Genomic DNA, 24,884 nt, shown 5'->3' with positions numbered 1-24,884 from the left:
GGATTCAACTCAAGAGCCTTCATTTGCTGACCTGTTGGACTAGACATTATGATTGTCACAACCTTCAAGACAACGCAATTGACATGAAGATCTTTAAGAACGACATGTTCTTCTTTGAATAGATGGTGAGATAAAACGTGTTTGGTATCACGATTTGAGAAGGGACTCTTGATGTTTGGTGATTTTGTTAGAAGTAGGAACAACTCTTGATGGTGTTCTAAATGTTCTATTTGAAGGAAGTTATGAAGGCCTCAACAATGATCAAATAATTGGGTGGTCTTTCCGCTATGGTATAGGACACTACCGATGGTTGAGAGGCCCTATCAATCATCTTCGAAGAGAACAAAGATCAGAGTATGTGGCGAATACAATTTGTCACATCATAGATTTTCTCAACATATGATGACCGCTCCTTGTAGAACTCGTCTCTAGAAGAGGAGGTAATGTCACGGACATACTCATGTAAGCTAATAATTACATATACAAATAGGTGGAAGTAAGTAAAAGTAGATAAAAATAAGTTAATTCTATAGTATTTAATATGGAAGCTTCCTAGAAGCTTATTTGACTTCATAAGTATCTTTAATTGACTTTTTGGATTAAAAACGTGGTCAACAAGTTGGTCATGTGTCACACATGTTGTTAGCTTGAAGATCAAGCTAACTATGTGGCCCACACATAGAAAAACTTGCCTTGTAAGTCAAGGCATGTGTCCTACAAAGTCAACACATATTGGAGGTCCTATATAACGTCGCCACATTGCTCTTAGTTAGATAGTATATATAGACACAAGAGTAAAGCCTTCTTCACTCTTGTCAACTCCTTTCTTGCTTCCAGTCTAGTTTCAAGGGTCTCTAGTTTTCTTTTCTTTTGGTAATAGCCATTCTAGTTTCTCTTTCAATATACATACTTGTTTATTTATATTTTGTTACCTTTCTTTGAGTGAAGGCTTACTTGTCTGAATTGCTTTTTCATCGAGTTCTTATCCTTGACACACTTAAATTTTAGATGCTTGTACTACTCTTGAAATACTAATCTTATTCTTTATGTTTTTTTTATTTTGCAAGAAAATCCACAATATTTTTAATATTTCTCCACTTTATTTTTAATCCTTTATCTTCTTCTTTTTTTTAAAAAAAAACTCCAATTTTTCATATAATTCTTCATCAACAACTTGAAAAAATAATTCAATCTTGTTTGATTCAAATGTTAATTTTTCCACCTTCAATAATCAAAAATACTATTTTTTAAATCCTCTTATTAATTCTATTATTTATAAATTCATATTGAGCTACTTAATCCATTCTAAAAATAATTTCTTAATTACACTATTAGTGTCTTCTAAAAAATATTTATCTTTTAATACATACAAAAAAGCCTTCTATAAATTCTTATAATACTTTATGATTGATGTAACATATTTTTTTTTATCTTTAGTACTATGGCAAGCCTAAATAGCTCAATCAACTTTGTTTCAAAAATCCAATTTAATTCCATTTCTTGTACATAACAACTTAAATACTTTAAAGTATATTCTTCTATGAAATTGATCAATTTTGTTAACCATTGCTTATAATTTTTTGGTTGCCAAAGCTTCTTTTTAATTATTGCTTTGATATTATAGCATAAACAATGTATAATCTCAAAAGATGTGTGTAATAGTTGGATCCATGTATATATCTTGTTCTTGAATCAAAATTTGACTACAAGCTCTACTTGATCATACATATACAATTCCAATTGAAACTCCTTCTGTAGCTCTTTTAAAGTTCTTGCTCTCTTTCTCCATTAAATAAAACTCCAATACCTCCTACCTCAAGCTTTCACATTATGTTCACCACTAATGTCATATAATGTGAATTCTTGCTTAAAAATACACCACACCTATTTGAAGAAGATAAATAGAAAATGAAATAATAAGATTTTACTAACTTTGATAGAATCTTAAATAAATTCTAATTAAATCTTAATAATATAATCAAGTTTTAACCAATTTAAAAGAAATTAAAAAAAAATTACTAAAGAAACATAAAAAAGTCATAAATTAATTTCAAAGAAAAATAATAATAAAATATTTAAAAAATATTTAGATAATTTTATAAATAAATATTAAGAATTTTAAATAAATATTAAAAATAAAAAATTAAATAAAATTTAAATAAGTATTTAATAAAATCCTAATCCAAACCTAATATAGTCTTGAATAAATTCTATTGAAAGTCTAATAAATTCTAAATAAATTCTAAATAAATTCTAAGAAAATTCTAAATAGTTTGTAAATAAATTTTAATGAAATTTTATTCAATCCTAAATAAATCCTAACCAAATATTTATTAAATCCTAAACCACAAAAAAAAAAAAAAAAAAAAAAAAAAAAAAAAAATCTTAAATAAATCTTAATTAATTTCTATTGCTATTTTAAAATCTTGTTAAATATTAGTTGAATCATTGGTCTCATCTTATATATCACTCATACTTTAATTTATAAATATTTAATGCACATAAAAAAATTGAAGAAAATGAAACTCACCAATTGAACAAAAAAGCTCTCAAATCTCTTAGATGTCCACCAACCTCCCTCTCCAATCTCAATATTGAACTTTTAGTAGTGATTTTTTCTTGCTGAATTAAGCAATTGCTTGATAAATTAGTTGGTAAGGTATATTTTTATGTCCAAATAGTTCTCACTAATTTTTCTTCAATCAAACTACCAAATTTTGTAACATTACAAAAATCCTTACTAATCTTAAATATCAAGTATCTAAGATCTTAATTTGATTAAATTTTCATATTTTTTAATCTAACTATTTAATTGATATTAAAATTTTCATACACATTTAAAACAAGTACAACAACAATCTTAAAAAAATTTATTTTATAAATATGCTATAAAATTTATAAAAAAATTAAATTTATAAAATAAATTTTATTTCTCAAAATCCAAAACTAGTAAGTACATCTATACTTTGAAAAGCCCTCAAGAACTCAATAAACCTTCAAATAGCATGAAGCCAACTTGAAAAAATCTTCTCACAAGTTTGCTGTCAATTTCCATTCTCTAATTAACCAAAGAACCCTAGAATTGTTGTCAATGCGTGGTTTTGTACCTTAGGGTCTAATTTTGACCTTAGTTCATAAATAGTTCTCTCTGTGTATCAATTCCTGATATTTTGAGTTAATTTTTGCTAAATTTTATTCTTAACTTTCTCGTTAAGATGACTATATCAATTAATTATCTCATTTATTTTGATTTGGTTCATATATGATCCTAGTAGAAGTCGCTTCTATAAAAATATAGTATTAAGACTAAAAGTCTTCACTACCTTTCTAATATATTTTTTTTTTGTTTTGCTATTATATCTTTCTATTAGGCTCTTCTAGAATAAAATCTATATATATATATATATATATATTTTTTATCTTTTATCATTTAGTCATATTACCACACAACAACAACAACAATAGTTACTTGGGATGGAGGATGGACAACAAGGATTGAAAACATCAAGAAGATGAGATTGAAATAAAGGTTGAGAATAGGGACAAGGGCTAAGAACAGGCAAAACATGGATAGAGGTTGAGTATTTAGGGAATGGAGGTACAATGATGGTTTAGATAAGTAGATCAATTTAATAAAAACTTCAGTCATTTTAACATTTCCCTCTAAAAATACTAAAAAGAAAAAAACTGCAAGGCACTCACAAACTATTCACCCTCAAAAACACCCTCAAAAACAATACTTCAAATGAGGAATAAATTTAGACACACAACACATGCAATTATAATATGTTGCTCAAGCAAAGAAATAACAAGAAAAAAAAGAATAGGAAAACGAACAAACACCTCTCCTACCAAATAGAACAAATCCAAAGAAGTAAAATAAATAAATAATGCCCAGGCAATGTCCAGTGCCATGGAAAGAAGCGCACCCAAAACAAAAACAAAAACAAAACAAAAAGCAACAATAAAACTTTAAAGTATCAGTGAGAGTTTCGAGGCCGAATGTGTGTGGGGAAGAGTGAGTGTGTGAGTGCCTGCGAGAGGCCATGCTGGTTGCTGTTGTCGTCGCCGCCGCGACTGCCGTGGCTGCAGCTCCGAGCACACAGTGTGTGTCTGAGCTTCGCAGGCCATCCACGCACCGCGACCCCCACCTCGCAGCCGCCACTTGGCCAATCTCCCCTCGCGATGCCATCAGGCGACCAGGCGACGCTACTCGTCGCCCCCACTCTGTTGCGACACACCCCCCCGCGTCTCGGATTGCTATTCTCGCATGCGGTGCCCTTCGCTGACCCAACCCCCGACCCTCCCTTTACATACCATGCCCAGGTCCATTTCCCCAATCCCCGACAAATAGAAGCTTCATTCCTCTCAACGTAATCATTCCGAAATTGGGGTGACACACTACCTGATCGAAGCACAGTTTGGGTATTGCGATTGTGCGTCGGGTAATAAGGTTCGTTTTTTCCTTGTGCTGTTGACGGGTTGCTGAATTGGACACTTGCAGGTGTGGCTGTTGGTTTGTGTTCTAAGGAAGTGTGCATCTTGAGAGAGATGCTGAACGCGTTGTATGCTGTAGTGAGGTTCATGCAATGTGGTTGTGTAGTCGAGTCAGGAGGCGGGCACTGTATGGGTTGTGCAGGACTTGTTACAAATTTAGTGGTCTTTGTTGTGTCGATTTCACCAATTTAGGATTTTACTTTGTCGTCGGAATGTAGATGCTTTGAGTTAGTGTTCCGTATGACCACCTCATTCTTGCGCCCATTCCTCTTGTTTGCAGATCTTTCGTTACACTGTTCACGTGTTGTTGTTGTGCGCCCCAACATAGAGTCTCACTTCGTTTCACCTTTTCACGAATTGCAGACTGCAGTTTATTTCTTGGTGACGAGGCATTGAAGGAGGGAGATTTAAAAGAAAAAAATAGTTTGAAGTTGGTGAAGCAAAGGGATCAAATTGACCAAAGTGCAAGAAATGGCAGACCCTAAGGTTCCAGAGCACCATCTCACACCTCAGGGACGGATTTACGGGAGAGTGACCAGGACCGACGAGAAAACACCCGAGGTTGCTCCCGATTTCAAAGGACATGGCGCCACACCGCAACAGAAAGAAGACGAGAACAAGTCGTGGATATCTGAAGGTCACACAACCGCCGACGTCGATGAGCAGAACAGCAATGAGAAGGGCGAGCCTCAACCTGACGTGTATGCCCAAAGAGTAAACCAAAGTTTAGGTCCTCTGACCTCCGTGAAGGACAAAATAGCGGACACTCTAGAATCAGGAAAGGAGAAAATCTCCGGCTCTGCCCACATGGCCAGTGAAGCGAAAGACTCAACCAAGGTAAATTTCTTCCATGCTCATCTATCCATTTCAGTACACTTCCCTTGTTGCGTGACTCGCTATTTCGCATCAGTCAATCAGCCCTCTAGTACAACGATTGACGATGAACGTTTTCACTGCAGGGAACTTTTTCGCTGTACACTCAAGCGGCGTGGAACAAGATAAATGGGCTGAAACCCACACTGGGTGCAAATGAGCCATCGAAGCAGGCTGGGTCTGCGGTGGACGACACGACGAACGCGGTCAAGGACAGGATAGCAGAGATCACAAGCAAAGGGCAACATGACAACACAATGTCAGGCAAGGCGTCGGAGAAACCTCTGGGACACAACATCCTCGCTGCTGGTGGCGATGATGTTCTGAAGGTCCTTTCGGACGGCGATTCCACTGAGGACGATCCCTTGAAGGCCAACATGAGGGTGACGGCGGAGATGCTCATGTAGAATCACTCACTTTCTTCTTCTTCTGTGAAAACATCCTTGTAAAGCCCATTATGTTCCAAGCTCCCAAATCAACACACAAACTCATGTCACAGAATCAAAACTATCAAACCCACAAACATCCACCTTAACAAAAACTCCCATACTTTCAACACATCACAGATTGCTATCAACTATCATGCACTACAAATCACCAAACCAAACAGCAACATCATAAAAAACTAACACACAATCTTCAAAAAAGAAATTAAACTACTTTAGGTTAAAATTTATCAATAAGTAAGTAGTAAGAACAAAAGCAAAGAATTGCATAATATCTAAGTATGCTCAATCCGGTCTGATCACAGCTGAAGACTCTCCTCCGGAATCACCCACATCAGTTGAATGCCGGAGTGCATAACACAGAAACTAGTGGTGCGATAAGCGTGCGATTTGTACACATCGTCGATGATTCATAGCTACAAGTTCCAAAAACCCGATGGACTCAGGGTTAATTGATGTTTGATATCATTGAAACAATATTATGATATAGGGCAGCCACAAATTGAATATATGTTTCTTATGAACAAAAATACCATAAGAATCATTGTAATTATTTAAAAAATTAGAATAAAACTATCTTATATTGTTATTCAAGTATACTTGATAATATCTTTATTTTACATTTTATATTCAATATTGAATAATCCACATTTTGTAATACTTATCAATGAGTACTTTTTAATTTTATAAATAAAGGTAATTTTTATAATATCCATCATATATGCCAATTTGTTAAAGTGGAAAAGATGGGCATTGATCTTGTTACCTCTTGAATGCAAATTAAGTGTTCTACCATTTGAGCCAAATTCCCCACCAAGGTTAAAAGTTGATGTAAAAATATTTAGTAAATCGATGTGCATAGGACTTTGCACAGTTGTTGTCTTGGTAGAACCTTAATTTGTCATGGGCATGATTTTATGTAAAATGTAAAATCCAAAGACCCTTAAGGTCTAATTTTGACCAAATTACCTAAGTGAATGGAAGGTTCTTTCTTTGAGGGCCCTATTGGGTTTTTTTTTAGTACAATGTCATTGTAATGTTTTGTTCTAATTAGTTAGCTCTCTTGAGTGTGTTATACTTGAGTTAGTGTTTGTACTGTGTGTATCTTTCTCTAGCATTTTTATCCACTCTTGCCTATTATTGTTGAAATTATGTATTAATCGATAAAGATCCTCGTCCTCAATATCTGATCGTGTCATTATGGCATGAATAAAAAGTTGAAGGTTTGGTGTTGTACTTGATTGGTGGTGGTGTTTTATGGTAATAAAACTATATAGTAATATATGGATGTTATTATAGAAGAGCCTAGCAAAAAGGTGTAGAAGAAAAATAAGAATAAATAATAAAAAGATAAGAAAAGATTTAGTCTTAATGTTGTTTTTTTGTAGAAGGGACTTCTATTTACTTTGTAGAGGCATTAATGAACCAAATCAAAGTAAATGAAATAAGAATTTGATATAAGCATGTTTAGGAGAGAGTTAACAATAGGATATAGCACAACTTACCTCAAATTACCAATAATTGATATCTGAAGAAGACTGGTTGTCAACTTGGGTCAAAATTAGACCCTTAGACATAAAATTGTGCCCATACGGCGAATTTGGGGTTCTTTGGTAGATTCAAGAATGGGATTTGAAATAACACTTGAGGAGAGATTTTTGAACATTGGTTTTATGTCAATTGAATCAATATTGAGTTTTTGAGGGATTTTCAAAGTTAAGGATGTTCTCAATTGGTTTAGATTTTGAGAAATAAAAATATGTTTAAAAATTTGAGGATTTCTTGAGTTTTGTGGTGTATATATGGGTGAATTTTGAGCAATGTGTTGATGTATTAGTTTTAAATGTATGCAAATTTTGAGGCCAATCAAATGGTTAGATCAAAATATGTAAAGATTTTTATAGATTGACGTTTCAAAAATTGGAGTTTGAAGGTCAATGAGTGTTTATGAGATCTTTAGCAAATTTGTCAATTGGATTGAAGTGAAATTATTTTGTATGGATACTAGACTTAACTTCCAACGTTTAGGTGAAATTTGAAAGCAATTCAATAGTCCAAGAAGGAGATATTGGTACTGGAAGTTCAACATTCAGGTTGGAGTAGGAGGCTATCCAACACCCGATTGGATTATCTTATATATCTCTCGATTGATAAGCACAATCAATTTCATCTTTCTTGTGCTTGTTTTCAACTACAATATTAAGAAATATGCAAATTTTGAGTTGATATCAATAATTTGATTATTAGTTGTTGAAATTCCATTTTGCTATAGGGTTTGGTTTAGGATTTGTCTATAGTTTGGTAAGGACTTAGGATTTGGTTTAGGATTTGATTAAGATTAGGATTTGCTTGGGATTTGGTTTAGAACTTGACAAGGGATTGATTAGGGTTTTTCTAAGATTTAGGATTTTATTAGGATTTCATTAGGGTTTGACCTAGGATTTGATTAGGATTTAATTAGGATTTCAAATAAGATTTGACTTAAGGATTGATTAAGATTCAATTAAGATTTCTATTTTTAGTATTTCTTTAGGATTCTTTGTTGATTCTTTAAAATTTTCTATTTCTAATACTTCTTCAAGATTATTTTTATTTTTTTAAAGGTTTATTTTTATATTTCTTTACAATTTCTTGTTATTTTTCTTTGAGATTAGTTAAAGACTTCTTTGTATTTTTTTATAACTTCTTTTAAATTTATTTTAGATTGGTTAAAGTTTGATTAGGATTATTAAGGTTTATTTAAAGTTTATTTAAAATTCTATTAGACTTGGTAGGATTATTGTTGCATTTCTACTTACCTTTCACACCTAGATGCTCGATGCATTCGAATCTTTCACACCTAGATGCTCGATGCATTAGAATCTTTCACACCTAGATGCATTAGAATGGAGTATTATGACAATGAATGGAGTATTATGACATTACGAATGGCATATTACTTATTATGTATTACTACAGCGAATGGCGTATTTTTGATAGAGACGAGTTTTCTAATGCCTGATGCTTTGATCGATATGTCTGCTTACACTTTCGTGTTCAATTTCCGCAAAGAGTTGTTGTATGCCTTGTTGTACTGCCGTGTCGCTGAGTGGAGGACTATCTTCTTGCTCTTACTCGGGAGCTATTCTTTGGGAGGTCGACGGTTGTGTCACTGGGGCGGTTGTCAGTCGAGAAGGTCGAGATCGAGGTTGATCTGCTCCCAAGTATTGTGCTAAAGTTTTTGGGAGGAGTTGGGGAGGGGAGATTAGATGCCAGGTAGGTTCTTTATTTCTTGTTGTGGCGAAAATATTATTGGCTGTCCATATCTTGGTGAAGGCTCTATTTTTTGAATGTTGCAGCTCAGGTGTTCGATGATGTCGCTGTAGGTTGCGCCAAGCCTCCATCTTTATGTAGATAGTTATTTTCCAGGCCTTGTATAGGACGAGATCCGTGTGGTAAGGTGCTTGTTCTCGATTAAACAAGCATTTGTTACACCAGATGTTCAATAGAATAAGAGTACGCAATAGCATCTAGGAGGTGTTTGGTATAACATTGATGGCGTTTGTTGGATCGACGATGTTGTTGTGTGCGAGGTTGGTTGAGCCATGTAATATTTCTTGCCAACTTGTGAGTGGGTTGAGACAGGTCATCACCCGAAGTATGTTGTATCTGTCCCAAGCTGTGCTGATGTGTGGACAATCCCAGAATGCATGGAAGATGGTTTTGATTGTTGTGTTGTTGCAAAGGATGCATCAACCATCTCATTTCATGACTTTTTGCCATGCGCCTACCGATATGCCCCCAGCGTATACTAGCTACTTCATTGCCGCAACTTTCTTGGGGAGCCATGGATGCCATGATTGTTTGTAAAATTATTGACATTCCTGGTTTTCGTAGTTTTTGGATTTAGAAGCCGCTTCTCTTTTCGGTGCTGCAGCGATGACTTTGCTCTGTTGCCGATAGCAGCGCTTGGATGTGTAATTATAGAATAGTGTGTGGGATAGGTCTCCTTGCCATTTTCAAATCCATTCTGCCGGATCGAGTGTAAGTTGTTGAATTGGTTTATCCGCGGCAAGCTAGAGTATAATAGAGGGGTCGGGTTATTCTCTAGGGTTGAATTCTATGAAATCTTCTTTTGTAGGCTATAACTCTCACATGTTGGACTTCGTTGTGACCAATGTGTAGAGGCTTGAAAGAAACGAGGGTTAAGTCCGAGATTATGTATTTATCTCCTCGTAAAGTGCCTTCAGCAATATTCAGGGTATAGAATATCTTGACTATGGTTCCCTGTGTATCAATTGCCCACCACTCTATGGCTATGTAAGGTTGTCTGTTTCCCGAGTGCCATGGAATGTTTGTGAGCATTGTGGTTTTCTAAACTTTAATTAAGCGGCTTTCTGTGCGGTGTTGCAGGGTTGACTCGATATGCCAATCCTCTGAAGTGGCGTTCTAAAGGTCCCCGCAAGTCCGCACTCCCTTTCTCGTTCATAGATTGAACTTGTCCTGGAGGTTTTGGCCCCATATCGTTCCGTTTGAGTCTCTTATCAGTGTGTTGTTGAAGAGAGGCTGGCACATCAGTTTGTCTAGAAATTGTGGTGGTTGTTGTTGCAGACCAGGTTGAATTTCTTGACATACTGACCTCACATTGAGCCACAACGGTGAGCCTTGGGGTTTGAGTTTTATTTTGTTTCCCGTAATCTAGTGCGGGCTATGGTACCAATCTCCTCCCTTGCTGTATTGGATTTCTGTTATCCAGTGCCCAAGTAGGATTTTTTATGGTTCTACTCCGGGTGCCATGCCACAGGTGATCAGCTTTGCGATGAGGGCTCTGGCTTGGAGTTCAAGTTCTAGGACCTTTAGACCTCCGTGAGTTAGTATTTGGATGATGGTATTCTATTGTACCTTGGCTCTTGTGGTTCATGTGGTGATCCCGGACAATAGGTAGTTCCTTACCAAAGATCACATTTGTTTGAAGATTTTATTTTCTACATTGGCGCATGAAACTAGGAACCATATTGAATCCAGGACCACTTAGTTGAGGATCATTATCTCGCCTGCTAAAGATAATTGTTTGGGCCCCCATTTGATAAGTTGTCTTATGATTTGCTGTAGGATTTTGGCTCCGTTCTCTTTTGGAGGCATGTGGAATCCGATTGGAAAGCCTAGGTAGCGCACTGGGATTCCTGTTCGTACCTATGTTAGACCATGCACATTTCTCCAATTAAAGGTTCGTGTTTTTTGGGAGACCCAGATTGTCGGAGTTTTATGCCAGTTAATCTTAGCTCTGAAGGCTTCATAGTACGTGTCTAACACTCTCAGTGTTTGTTGCATGTTGTTTGGTTCTCTTTTGAGGAATAGTGAGGTGTCGTCGGCAAACATAGAGTTAGTGTGACTGGTTTGGTTGGATAGGATGAGCCCTTCTATGTTGTGCTTGGGATCGTCTAGCACATATTCTAGTAAGGTGGCAGCAAATAGAAATAGGTAGGGTGCCAAGAGGCACCTCTGGCGAATTGACCTCTCTAGCTTGAAGGATTGTCCTTGCTCTCCGTTGATGGTTATTACTGCCTCAGCTTCATTGTTGAGAGCCATTGTCCACGTGATCCATTCGTTGGAGAAACCTAATTGTGTCATCGCATCTTGCGAAAAAATCCAACCGATGCGATCATTTGCTTTTTCAATGTCAAAGTATTAGGGCTAGGTCCTGATTGCTCTCTTCTGCCCAAGACATGGCTTCTGTGGCTAGGAAGACGTTATCAAATATACATCTTCCTCTAGTAAATCCTGTTTAAGATTTTTGAATCCATCTTGGTAGGTGAGGAACTAGTCTGTTAGCCAATGCTTTTGCTATGATTTTGTATATTGTGCTTAGAATAGAAATTAGGTGGTAGTTTGTGATCAGAGAGAGGTCACCTGATTTTGGGATGAGTACTACATTGCTGGTGTTGAATTTATTGGGCAATGTTTCTTGTGAGAGAACCTCTTTGATGAGTTCCACCATGTCGGGGCCAATTTCCCTCCAACATTCTTGGAAAAATTCGGTCGGTACCTTGTCCAGTCTGGGGGCTTTGCTTCTAGGAAGACTCTTCGTTGCCGCTGTAATCTCTTCAGCAGTTATAGGGCGTTCTAACTCTCGGTTGTGATCCTCTGTGACTACTATAGGAGTGCTTGCTAAGGTGTCTCTTTCGGAGTCTACATTGCATTCAACGGTGGAGTTTGGGGTGTAGAGTTGTTGGTAATATCTTTGTGCATAAAGCGCCATGTGCTTCTGGAACTTTTGAATGCGGTCCTTATCATTGGATTCTTTGATGCGGACTTTGCAGTGACGAGCTCTGTAGTGTTGAAAGAACTCAGAGTTGCAACGGTCTCTCACTCTTGTCCATTTGACTGTAAGGAATGTGAATTGTTTTTCTAGCCTGTTGTATCAATTTTTTTGTAATTATAGCTGTGTTGTGTTGAGTGTGTCCCTCGTCGTTGGGTCATTTCAGTTATCTTGAACGAGGAGTTTGGCATTGAGTGTCTGGTTTAGTTGATTCTTGTACTATTTTTTCCAAGTCTGTCTGTTCTTTTTTGCAATATTTAGGTTCGTGTTGCATACTGCTTGTAAGGCCAATTTTATCGCTCCATTTGGTTTATGTAGTGTTTTATATGGCCTGTTTTCAAGCTCCTGTGACATGTTGTCTGCCTTCAACTGATTCTAGTTGTCGTTTGTCAAAGAACTGCATCTAGGGTAGAGGTCGGCATGCAGGTTTCAATCTTATGAAAGCAGGGGTGTAATACGAAATGATTGGTTGTGCTGTCCAGATTCCACATAGTCCACCTCAGTCTTGGAGTTTGTCTCCAATGTATATTCTATCTAGCTTGGTGAGTACTGTCTTCGGGGCTGGGCTTCTGTTATCCCAGGTGAAGCGTTTATTGGTAATCTTGCAGAATTCTCCCATGTGGAAACTGTCTTGAACTTATAGTTTAATGAGCATGTTATTCCATGCTGTCATTTCTTGTGTTCCTTGTCTTAAATTGGCATTCCCACCCTGCTTGTCTTCGAGGGACTCAATAAAATTAGAATCGCCCCCCATGATCCAGAGGGCTTCTGGTAAAGGGTGGTCTGCTATTTTCTGCCATAGTCTTGCACGGGGTTCTGTGTGGCTGTAACCATAGACATTTAGAATGCCTATTTGAACTGTGGGGCTGATTTTGAAAATGGAGCGTTGCGCTCTTCCTCAGACTATCACTCCATGTTCTTTTAGGTTATCGGTGAGTTTGTTGGATACCAAAATAGCTGTTCCACCAACTAAGCCACTTTTTGTGCTGAGTACACTACGGTGTTCCAAAGCATTGTACCTTGTAGAAAATCTAGTTGTGTAGCTTGTTTGGTACAGTTAGTATGGTTGAATTGATGTTCTTGTAATAATATAAGGTTGGGTTTGAGATAGGTCTTTTGCATTAAGTTTCGAAGCTTACAGCATTTTCTGACGCCATCCAGTCCTTCGCCTAAGCACTGGATGTTGTATGTGGCCATTGTTAGGCCATCATTCATGTATAATAGATGTGTTGTTCTCTCCGAGTTTCTGCTCAAAGTGAGTTAGAGGAGAGGAGTTCACATCCTGGGTGTGTTAATCTTGGAGATGGATGATTGTCTGACACCATTGGCCATATGATATCTCCTTTACCCTTTCTAGTATGAGAGCTTGTGGGGGGGATGTTGATGATGGTATCTGCTTCCAGTGCTTTGTTTATTGATGTTTGATCGCTGTGGTGCTTTTGTCGTATGGCAAGATAGTAATCCAATTGTTTGTGTGAGTAGATTTTTAGTTGAGCTATTCTGAAACCCATATTGCGTCTGACTAGGTGCGGAGCAAGTTGGGGCCATTTCCTCTATTGGTTATCTGTGTTTGGAGCTTTTGCATTGTGGTGTTAACCATATGCGTTTGAGCGATTGATGATGACCAATCCTTCTCCTTTGGGACGTGAGTCAGTTGTGTTGTGCACAGCAGAGTGTCGCTAGCTTTGCAAACCAGGGTTTCAAGGAAGTTGTTTTGAGATGACCAAACTAAAGCTACTGTAATTTGCTCATAAGTTGTTCCTTTGCAAGGCGGTTCTGATCCCAGAGCTCTCCAAAAGCTCAATTGTATGTGGTGAGTTGTATATGATTGATTCAGATGGTTTTTCTGGTCCTTCATGTGTGTCTGTGGATTTTGTTGGTTTCTTTTCTACCCAGATGTATTTGGTGCGTAGAAGAGTTGCACTGTTCTTCTTCCTAGGTCCTACATTTTTCAATGTTTTCTCTTCACCATTGGTCTGTCTGTGTTGGGTGAGGTTGTCGGTTACCGAGTTTTCCAAGGTTGGGGTTTTCTATCTGGATCTCTTGCGCTCTTCTCTCCACGGTAGTGTACAGTGTTTAGCGTGGTGTGTAGTACTTCTACATCTATTGCACTAGGAGGATAGTACACTGTAGTCAATTCGGTATTCATGTTCACCTCTTGGGAAGAACTGAAGTATGTGGGAGGTTGACTACATCCTAGACTGGTAACTGAACCTTAGAACCAGAAGCTTTGTTTTGGTAAGATTTGGTGGAGTCAACGGCTATGACTTCTTCGATAGTGGAAAAGGCTTCTGTGAGAAACTGTGTTGTGCGAAAAATCCTTCTTAAGCCTCGGAGTTGTGCCCAGATTTGGGAGGAGGTTTGGTGCGTGTCGGTTTCCGATTCCAGGTCGAAGTCGGCTCTCCAGGTGGAAAATAATATATCTTCGTTGTTGAATTGATATGGTTTAGATAGCATGTGTAGTTTTCCTTGTTTGCTCATAAATTATATTTTGAAGTAACCTCCCCCAAGCATCGTTGTTGAGGTGTAGGAGTTGTGTAGAACTCTTGTGGCCCACTCGTGGAGTATGCTTGGGCCAGGATTTTTCCTCAAGTATTCTATCAGGGTGTGACTTTCCTCAAATGCAATTTGGTCCTTCATGAGTTACATCATCTCTTGACTGATATTGGCTCTTGTTTTTGTATGTGCAGGATCGGGTTGCGTTACATCAGAAGTTGGATGAGTGGGCGCTCTTGTGGCTCCTATTGTGGCAATGTCGATCCCGAATGCTAGTAATAGGTTTTCTACGTCTGGTTGCATCTGTTCCGTGATGCGAAGAAGTTCTTCTTCATGTGTATATTGGTGTGTTAAGCCTTACTATGGATTGTCTTGAATAAACTTCTCCGCCACATCCATTTTGCTTGGATATAGCCTCTGAGAGATTCCATTGTGCGGTGTGCTAAGGACAGTATTTTGTTCTTAATTTTGCTCTCTGGGGTTATTGTGTGGGATTCTATCCTGGGACTGTGTGCTGTGGTCTCATCCGGTTCAGGTTGGACTGTAGATTCTATCTGCTCACATTACAGGGTATCCTGTTGGCCTGTTTTTGGGGTTGATTCCTTTATGCGTCTATGAGTTGGGCTAGGATCCAGTTCCTGTCTTGCTACATTCATGTCTGTTTTCTTGTGGTGGTTCACTTCATGCTCATATTACAGTGGAGTCGGTCTATGCTTGCCTTCCAGAGGGAAATATAGTGGTTGGAGCTCGAAGCTCCCTCTGGAGCGTAGTTCCGAGGAATCTAGGCTATCAAAGCTTGCAAAACTATCCTCTTTGAAATTGAATCCAAAGTTGGAACACTTACCTGGTAGTTCGCATGGTGTGATTTTGCCATATGCTTCTCCTTATATGGCTCTGTGCAAGTTCCTCTCCCTGCGGATAATGGAATCAGCGATTGTACAGTGGGGTACAGAAATAATTCGAATTTTTTTTCAAAGTGAATCAGTGTTAGAAATCACTGAACTTCAAAAAGCTCCAGCAGTGTCAAAAATGAACGCATTTTTGAGCCGTAAACTGCATTGCGAAGATAGTAGAATCTAGTTTCATGGTGTAACAAGTTTGCATTATAAAGTTGTGAAAATATACATCAAGAGAGCTTTTTGTTACATACTATCTACCATCTCGTACTACCACCCCCAGCTGCAATCACCGCTTGCATCCTATAAGGCATAGTTGAAATCAATGTACGAAGCCACTCTATAGATATGGTATCCCATACGGATTGAATCTTCAGATGGATTATATAAGTCACCCCATCCAAGCATTCTATGCTATCACTCCATTTTGCTGGCTGCATGCATGCCTAATTGCAACTGTGATTTTTTAGCTCACCTAACCACTTCCACATTAATCATCACATTTGCAATCTGCTTTTGAAGACACATGGCTAATTACATGCAATTAGACACCTCTTGCACTCCAAAAATAGATGGCCAAGTGTCGGGGAAAAATTCCTTCCAACATGATCACAACATTCAATTGAACAACAAGATTTTTTTAGCAAAAGTGGTGCTCTAGAAAAAAATTCGAATTATTTCTGTACCCCACTGTACTTTGCTGCGAAGAGCGTAGCCTATTTTCTTTTGGGCACTACTTGGTGCGACCTTTCATCGCCCGTTTTCTTGTCCAGTTTGATTGGTGCGCTTTACTTTGCTACGTTGGGTTCTGCTGCTACTGAAGCTGTAGCTGCAAGTCCGCTCTAATCCGGTCTATTACCCGTTTCACAAGGTGTTTGAGTTTTCGCAAGATTCGGATCTAGTTCATTTGAGCCCAAATCTATCTGTGAATTGTTGCTATGCAACCTCCTAAAGAATTGCAGTGCCTCATCGATTGTTGCAGATTATCGCGCTGCTCAATCTCTCAAAAATCTGTCATTCCTAAAATATTGGATGACTAGGTTTTTGCGGCTCTGGATTTCACGGAGCCCGCCGCATTGCTCTCAACCTGCTTGCTCTACCAATTGCTCTACCATTTGAGCTACTCCCCCAAGGCGCTAAATCTGGAACCTATGTTGCCATCTGGTATCGTAATTTTCATTTTATATTATATATTGGTCAATTTATCTCTTTATTATTCTTCATTTTTAATATTAATAGTTTCTTTAATTTAAAAATGTAAAAGTATCACATTACCCTTTAAACATGGATATTATAAAACTCTTGTAGGGCATGAAAGTTAATTTGATTGGTCAAGTTTTATTACTTCCTTTTTATGTTTTAGTTTACTAAAATTACTTTGTGTTTCTCACTTTGTTTAACTTCGTAAATCAACTAATTTCTTCTCGTGAATACAATCAACATTTGTATGTTCGATTTCATGAAATCATCATGCCATCATCTATTAAGAAATGTTTCTAAAGCATTTCTCAAAAATTTATGCATTGCCATTGAATATCATAACATCTAAAACGCCAATTTATTTTTAATAACATAGGTCAGCAAACATCGAAATGCACACACACTCACACACACACACTCACACACACACACACTCTCACACACACGGCTTTATACCATGGCTCACTTTTTTCATCAAATCCACGGTGATCCAACATTTGAGTACAAATAGGACATTTACCAAATCTTCAGATCGAACTAGAGATTTGCAACCACGACCCCCTGAGCGACTAGTAGTAACTTACTAAAAAAAAACTTACTAATTGAGTTACTAGTCCCTTGAGCTCACTAAGCTGTTATCGGCTCAGGAGTATAGAGTCTCCGGTGCCGAGCATGCCGTGCGCTGTATTTTGTGTGCATTGCTGCATTTTGCGCGCATTGAGCTGGCGTTGCACCAAATCGTAAGCAGGAAGGAGTGGACGACGGACGCAGTGCCTTGTGTGTGTGATTGAGAGAGAGGGAGAGAGAAAGAATAATAAAAAAAAAACAACACATAATTAAACACGAACGATGAAGATGGAGGATGATATGCTCGAGAGCGTGCTATGGATGGCGCATGAGATTCAGGCCCGGGTAGCGGAGCTTGGTCGCGCTATCTCGAACGACTTCGACGGACGCTCCTTTGTTGTTCTCGGGGTGAGGATTTCCCGCTTTCTTATTGTATGAGATTCGAAAGCCTTTTGTGTTAATTTTTCTTTCATACAGGGCAGAGTTTTCAGTGTTTTACGTTGGTTCTTCCTTGGGTTTAAGAACGTGGAAGCGATCGTCGGACCTTGGCGGTTCTAAGGGTTTAAGATTCATTGCGAGTGTCGGCGCTTGCGGCGTGGTTTCGAGGGTTTAAGAAATAGGGTTTTATGGATTCTTCTCCTTGTTCTTGTCTGCCATGTGGCTTACATTCTGGTAGCAACAACGGTTGGAACTCTCTGCAAGATAGTGTCATTCTCTTCTAGCACCAGCGAAGGGTCTAGCATCAGACTACAGGAAGCAAGAGCTGTTGTGTTAGGTAGTTCTTTTGTCTTGAAATAAATTTGAATTGGACGTTTTCGGTTCTCTGAGGATTTTAAAATGTTTTTATGTACTAAGGATGACCAAGAAAGAAGAACACACCACGTCTAAGATTCACCGCAATTAAACGCGGAGTTCATGATGTCAAATTGCTTGTATTCCTTGCAGGTTGCAACAGGGGCGTTCATGTTTGTAGCAGACTTAGTACGCCATATATCACTTCCTTTGCAGGTGGACTTCGTCCGGGTTCAATCATACGGAAATAACACAAAGACGTCAGGTGTGGCCACCATCGGCACGGATTGTAAAATAGATCTGAAAGACAAACACGTTATTGTGGTATGTTGCGGCAACCTCTTTCCTTTTCTCATCTCACCAGAGTCTATCAGCTTCATCCCTTAAAGGTGCTGAAGGAGAGTACTCATCTAATTAAACGCTACGTAATATTTTCCGACACCCTAAGGTTTAGGGTTCAGATTTTAAATTTGACCCTCGTTACAATTATAATTTGCGATTGAGGTGACACTGTCTTCTATTTTCAATTCATTTATCGCACAACCCTGGCGAAAATTGCACACCATGATATAACCTTTCAACTTGTGAATTGACGTGTTACCAGGTGGAGGATATAATTGACACCGGCATAACCCTCGCGAAGTTGGTAAATCACCTCGAATCAAAAGGAGCGACATCAGTTTCAGTGTGTGTGCTGCTCGACAAAGTTTTTCGCCGTGTCGTACCTCTGAAGCTTTCAGGCTCGGGAAAGTGCTACGTGGGATTTGAGGTGAATGTCACATCTCTCGTCTATTTTCAGTCCTTAGAAGATAAAACTACTTCCCCATGATCTAGTTGATTCTCTCGTAAAATCTGTATGACAATCTCTAGGGTGATGTAAGATGATATGCACCTTCAGCTTTGTAAGCATTTGGAACTCTTAACCCTGAATCCTAACCCTTGTTCACTCTCTTTGACAGTGCCCAGATTACTTCGTAGTTGGCTATGGAATGGACTTTGCAGAACGCTTCCGGAGTCTCCCTTGCATAGGAGTGCTGAAGCCGGAGGTTTATCAACAGTAGATGGATAATTAAGTTAACAACCTGTTTGCTATTGCTTCTAAATTGGGTGGCGGACTTCCGTAGCTAATTACCTCTGTACACTACCATTGGGCGTCATGGAAATGAATATAAGCCCTTATCCAATTTTGTAAGTCGGAAGGAGAGATGGTATTAGCACAGATATTTAATTTTATGTTCTTCCCAGAAATTAAACGAGAAATTTCTATTTGGAATATTGTTCCTCTCTGCCTGGATTGCTACGTTTTCTTGATTAAGATGATGATTGATCCCATGGTACCCATCTATTCCAACCCCGGCAAAGATGTGCACAAGCACTGGAACGTAGTTGAGCTCATGAACGTGAAGTTTACAAGGAAGATAAGCAGCCTGATGATAATATTTGGATTTCGTGAAGATTATTTATCTTTTGAAGTTGAAAAATAGTATAAAATAAGAATTTTAAAAAATATTTTTGGGATATATTTGGAACCCATGTGGAACATGTCTCTTGCCAAACTTGATGTGTGAACAACATATTATCAATCCTTGAGGTTGATTTGGAAATTCACCTCTTAATATCACAATGTTGGACTCGTGAACTTTAAATTTATCCAAATTTACAAATGAATTGGACCAGGATACGATCAATCTCAATATCAAATCCCTCCAATTAACAAAAAGTTTAAATTTAACACTGTAGAAACAAAACCAAGAGTTATAGTCTAAGATCAAGGATGAATGCCACATAGAGCATTATTCGATAGTCTAATGAAGACATGAAATTATTGCTTTAAAGGAATTGAAGGCATGATTAACACTAAACTACTCTTTTTTTCTTTAGAATCTGTTGAAACCAATGCACAGAGCTTTTGGGGTATCTAGCCAAGCCATTTTTGTAATCCACATAATAGATTCCAAAGCGGACGGTGTAGCCCACTGCCCATTCAAAGTTGTCCATTAATGACCACGCAAAATAACCACGCACATCAGATCCATCCCTACACAAGTCAAAATATTGGGTTAAAAAACTACCGTGGTTGTAGTTTGCATATGTTTTCATATATATATATATATATATATATAAATATATATAACTGTGCTCATCCATCAAATTCGGTTTAATAGAAGGATTTAGGAGCGTGGGCTTTAATGTAGTACACAAAAATCACCTAAAAATATTCAAATAGTTTGGACAATGTTTTGTTAAAATCTGTTCTTGTGTTTTTCAAGAAAACCCTTTCAGTTATTGTTTAGGAAGCAGTCTTTTTTGAAAAGGGTTCAATTAGTTCGTGTTTCAGATTAGCAAACATATTAGCGCTAACAGAGATGAGGTTGAGATATATATAGGTAGATATATATATATATATATATATATATATAATTACCTGATTGCAAGGAGGAGGTTTTGCATGTAACTGTGGTAATAATTTATTCGTACACTGTCTTTAAGTTGGTCCACTAAGGGCAGCTCTTGGTCTTTGTTGGCTTCAGAAACACCATTTTCAGTGATGTATACTATTGGATTGTTGTATCTATTCCGTACCCACCCCAGCAACTTCCGCATCCCAGTTGGCGCTATGAATAGCCACTCAGATACTGTCTGTATAGACCATATAACTTGATAAGATTTCTCATTAAATTAAAATAAAATAAAAAACAACGAGTATGGTAGTGTGATTGAATATATATATATATATATATATATGCACACACACACACACACACACACATATATATATATATATATATATATATGTATAGTGCCACATATAAAAATAGAATTAATTTTCATGAAACCAACATTGAAATGGGATTATACATATATATATATATATATATATATACACACACACATATTTGTGTTCATTCATATTCTGTGTAAAGGAATGTTTTTTACTGAAAAAAAATGGAAAGGTGAATCTTATAATTGCCTTACCGGATCTCCAATGGGAACGCCATTTCTGTATCCTGCATCCATCAATCTCCTTAACTCAATGGCTGGCGTGTTCATTCACATTCATGATTTAAAACGGCAAATAAGCATACCACTAAACTCTTACATTCCAGTGATTCAAAAATCCAAAATATAATTGCAACAGTGTCAACAATAACAAAAATAAAAGCAAAGTACGAAACATTCTTTTCGTACATTAATAAGAATAAAACGCTATTTCGTTATTTATTCAATTATTTAATTATATCCACATATACCCACACACCTGTTTGGGTGATCTCCCCGGTGGAACTGTTGTATGTCGCATAATTTGAAGTGTAATGGTTTATTCCTACAAAATCCTGTGATCCTTTAATAAGTGCTGCTTCTTCTTTTGTAAATGTGGGAAGCCGTGATCCTAGAGACTCTCTCATTGAAGCCGGGTAATCTCCGAAAAATATAGGATCCAAATACCTGCAACCATTTCTAACAATAATCAACAACAATCGACGGTAACAACAACGATAAGATCAGAAACGTGGTCAATTCCTATCTTGCTTAACACAAAACTGGAAGTATTTCTCACCATCCTAGGAATGCTTGAACGGAATATTCAGCAGCTTGTTTGTCCGAAGCAGAGCCTTGATCAAGAGGTTCATACCAAGTGCAATCTGTAGTGATGCCGATGACTCCGTGTTGATCTGCCTACAGTTTTATAGAACACACAATTGATATCAACTGTGCCTTTTTCGTGAAACTGGAATTGGAAAACTGTGGTGGATGCAAAGTTCATACAATTTTTGATGGGGTATAAGGGATCGACACAGAGTCAAGTTTCGAGATATGGTGCTGTGTACCTGAAACTCCTTTCTGTAGATGTCAACAACTTGAGCATGCGATAACAAAGCGTGGTGACTGACTATATAAGGTTCGGTGAGAGAATTGCCTTGTGAGCAATTCCCATACGGCGCCGAACATCGCCCTGGTGCCATGACTCCTGTATAGTAACCTGCCCCTGCAAAGCTATGAATCTCGTTGAAAGTGATCCAGTGCTTCACTTTTGTGCCCCACCTTTCGAAGCAAAACCGCGCGTACCTCGCGAATGGTTCCCTGTTTTTACATACGCGTGGTTGGTAACCATTTTGGCATGTTTGACATACTCAGAAGATGGAGAAACTGGTGTCTGTGAAAGGGAAGATTATCATGGTAAATGTGAGTTGGGAGATGTTTGTTTAGTAGGAGGGCTTACACTATCTGAGGACTTAACCATCCTCCAATCGAGTCTTCAAGAGCTTGAGGCATATCCCAATGGTATAATGTGACATAGGGTTCAATGCCAAGTTTCAAAAGTTCGCTGATTAGATTATCATAGTATTTGACTCCTTCCCAATTCACCACGCCTGTGCCCTCTGCAGATTGATTTGTTCGGGAAGATGTACGGGCAAAGGGTTAGTGTGGCAAGTAGTTTATAAACGATAAGCATCACCTTTGTTACACAGTATTGTGGAAATGATGTCATGTTGCAGAAACTTAGCAGGAATGTAAATTGAATTAGAAAGAGTGTGGATTTAAATACTTGGAAACACGCGTGGCCAGGAGATGGAAAATCGATATGCCTCCATATTTAAGTCCTTCAATAACCATACATCCTCCTAAAAAAATGTCACCATGATCTCCATCAGATAGGCTGATTGTCGAACTTGCGAGAAAAACTCAACAAGACTAGCGTATTTTTAATTTTGAACATACATCCCACTTACGACATATCGATGATACTGGTCAACGGCAATGTCTCCGGTACCATTCCCTTGGATTTTCCCTGCTCCACATCAAGATACTTGTGTGTGGTTTTAGTACATCGAGAGTAAAGGTTTCAGTGAAAATGGAGCGAATGCCTCATGTCATAAGACAACAAACCATGGAACGCAACGTTTTAGCTTCAACTTGAACATTTAGGTTAGTACTATTCAGCCTTAATGCACTGGGTACTTGGACTAACCAGACGTGTGATCCATACCTGGTTGATGTGAGAAAGTATCCCAGATGCTTGGGCCTTTGCCTCCTTCGCTTGCAGCTCCTTCATACTACGAAACAGAAACACAGAAGTAGATGCAATTGCGTGAAATTCGGACGAGGCATAACAGATCGACAAACAATTACAGCACTCTCTCGACGAGGACAGGCCATTATAGCACACTTACCTGGTAAGCGGCAGTGGCGGTTCCGAAGATGAAGCCTTTGGGAAAGCTTGCTCTCTCAACGTTGGGAAGCAACTCGGCGCCATTGAGTTTTTGTAAAAGAGTGACAAAAACTGCACAGAAAACTATGCCAGCTCTATTGGTGAAGGCCATCTTTAATGCGAAATAATACACGGGATTGTAAGCTTGGACTTCACCACTGCATCACCAAGACAGAGAGCTGAATAGTACTAGCCTAGTCCAAGGGCTCAGTGCATCTCTTATAGGAGCCAGAGTGAAGCACGTGAAACTATCACAGGAAGAGTGTGTGATTACTGCGGATTTATCTAAATTCTGACAGCGTGAAGCCCGAGCTACTCAATGGCAAAGAAAAATCATGCAGAAAATGTTCACATTGATCACTTGTTTCGTGAGAGGAATTTGGGAGCAGACAAGGGGTTATTCACCTTTAAGGCTTTGAAAATCTCAAACAATCACACCTCGACAACACTGGGAGAAATCCCAAAGGATAAGATTCCCACGCGCCAGCAGATGCTCTCGCTTCGAGATCACTCCCGGAGTAGTCCTAGTGTGCCTCAACAAGAACGTGGACACAACATCCACCACCAACACTGACGCCTCAGTTGCAATGCCTCTGTCCTAGTGCACTCACTGTAAGCTGTACCTTGATGTGGAAGTCGGAGTACTGTACTAGTTCTGGAGGGCTGCAGACAAACTACACTGATGGATGGAATTTGCGGTCCACAACTACCTGTTGTGTGCACCTTACAGGCTAATGGATGAGACTGGGCGACTCTTAACAGGTAATCCTGATCTCTCCCTTTCAAGCTACGATACCCCTGCAAGTTAAGTACAATAGCGGTACAGTTCACTTGTGAGCAATGTCGTTTTGGGCAATTGATCTCAAGCTCTGTGATTGTCTTTCCTGTCGGCTCACCAATCTAGATCGATGCGCATGTCGTAAGCACAGCAACATGCATTTTGCAGTTGGCTCGAATTTAGTTGCAAATTTGTCAGTCGCTTCTGCGTTGACTTCGTCAGAGTTAGTTCACCTCAAAGTTGCTGAGATCTCATCACTCTTACTGAGCGTGGACCAAGCCAAGTTTTGTTCATGTCACCTCCCAAAGTAGAACTAGAAGTGTATCCAATGAGAGTGAACGGAGTTGATCACAATCATCTCATGCTGAGGAAGATGAAAAATATGGCTATGAGTGCAATTATGTTGTCTGTGAGCGACGACTTGATCAATGGGGTGGCAGAGATTAAAGATCAAGGAGATGTTTAGAGAGTGTTAGAGCAGAATTTTTAGTTTAGAGATCCTGAGCAAGTGTTAATGTTAACAAGTCAACTTCATGTACTCTACATGTATGAAGGTGGTTTAGTAGAGAATTATATAAAAAAAGTGCATAAGATAAAAAAACAAGCTGGCGGCAATGGAAGAAATATATTAACAAAACTCTAATATACTAAATGGAATGCCACACTTATATGAAGGAGTACTATAGGTTATTAAATCTTAAGAAGCCTTGCCTATATTTGAGCGAGTTGCTGCAAAAACCATCAATAAAGAACATTGCTAAGAACTCAGCAACAAGAAAATTAGCAAAGATGATATGGCTTTGGTTGCATCATAGAAGAAGACACCAAT

The 24,884-nt window shown here is 38.3% G+C and overlaps 3 protein-coding genes and 1 long non-coding RNA gene across 56 annotated transcripts; 3 read left to right on the top strand and 1 right to left on the bottom strand.

Moving 5' to 3' along the window:
* The first annotated feature begins 4,284 nt into the window (after positions 1–4,284).
* On the top strand, positions 4,285–6,323 carry LOC112273159 (uncharacterized). Its single transcript, XM_024501633.3, has 4 exons — positions 4,285–4,453; positions 4,861–5,334; positions 5,457–5,773; positions 6,122–6,323. Exons 2-4 carry the CDS (start codon positions 4,969–4,971, stop codon positions 6,123–6,125), a joined length of 687 nt encoding a protein of 228 aa, XP_024357401.1. The 5' UTR covers positions 4,285–4,453; positions 4,861–4,968; the 3' UTR covers positions 6,126–6,323.
* A 2,221-nt stretch (positions 6,324–8,544) lies between these two features.
* On the top strand, positions 8,545–15,019 carry LOC149987261 (uncharacterized). 50 transcript variants are annotated; one of them, XR_016498869.1, is made up of 8 exons: positions 9,460–9,839; positions 9,981–10,056; positions 10,209–10,250; positions 10,407–10,453; positions 10,600–10,661; positions 10,908–10,961; positions 14,462–14,521; positions 14,805–15,019. It is a non-coding gene; the product is annotated as an uncharacterized LOC149987261 (long non-coding RNA). The 50 variants fall into 50 exon arrangements; XR_016498860.1 differs by having other exon boundaries at positions 10,600–10,736; XR_016498872.1 differs by lacking the exons at positions 9,460–9,839; positions 9,981–10,056 and adding an exon at positions 8,548–9,071.
* A 2,340-nt stretch (positions 15,020–17,359) lies between these two features.
* LOC112272965 (uncharacterized) lies at positions 17,360–19,338 on the top strand. The gene is made up of 4 exons (XM_024501205.3): positions 17,360–17,681; positions 18,219–18,389; positions 18,670–18,834; positions 19,025–19,338. Exons 1-4 carry the CDS (start codon positions 17,556–17,558, stop codon positions 19,124–19,126), a joined length of 564 nt encoding a protein of 187 aa, XP_024356973.1. The 5' UTR covers positions 17,360–17,555; the 3' UTR covers positions 19,127–19,338.
* Positions 19,339–19,744: 406 nt separating this feature from the next.
* LOC112272964 (beta-glucosidase 12) lies at positions 19,745–24,093 on the bottom strand. Of its 4 annotated transcripts, XM_024501202.3 has the most exons (12): positions 23,683–24,093; positions 23,240–23,435; positions 23,056–23,122; positions 22,799–22,857; positions 22,615–22,690; positions 22,288–22,447; positions 21,896–22,148; positions 21,625–21,743; positions 21,325–21,512; positions 21,042–21,073; positions 20,491–20,705; positions 19,745–20,103 (listed from the first exon to the last, which is right to left on the bottom strand). In XM_024501202.3, exons 2-12 carry the CDS (start codon positions 23,387–23,389, stop codon positions 19,923–19,925), a joined length of 1,500 nt encoding a protein of 499 aa, XP_024356970.1. In that variant the 5' UTR covers positions 23,390–23,435; positions 23,683–24,093; the 3' UTR covers positions 19,745–19,922. The 4 variants fall into 4 exon arrangements, 2 of the variants coding, with proteins under 2 accessions (XP_024356970.1, XP_024356972.1); XR_016498803.1 differs by lacking the exon at positions 23,683–24,093 and having other exon boundaries at positions 20,491–20,701; positions 23,240–23,647; XR_016498804.1 differs by lacking the exon at positions 23,683–24,093 and having other exon boundaries at positions 20,544–20,701; positions 23,240–23,647.
* Between the last annotated feature and the right edge of the window lie 791 nt (positions 24,094–24,884).

Source organism: Physcomitrium patens, chromosome 20, assembly GCF_059467195.1.
Source record: "Physcomitrium patens ecotype Gransden chromosome 20, ASM5946719v1, whole genome shotgun sequence".
Lineage (NCBI taxonomy): Eukaryota > Viridiplantae > Streptophyta > Bryopsida > Funariales > Funariaceae > Physcomitrium > Physcomitrium patens.
Note: the sequence above shows the minus strand (reverse complement) of the source record. Positions and strands in the feature narration are given on the sequence as shown.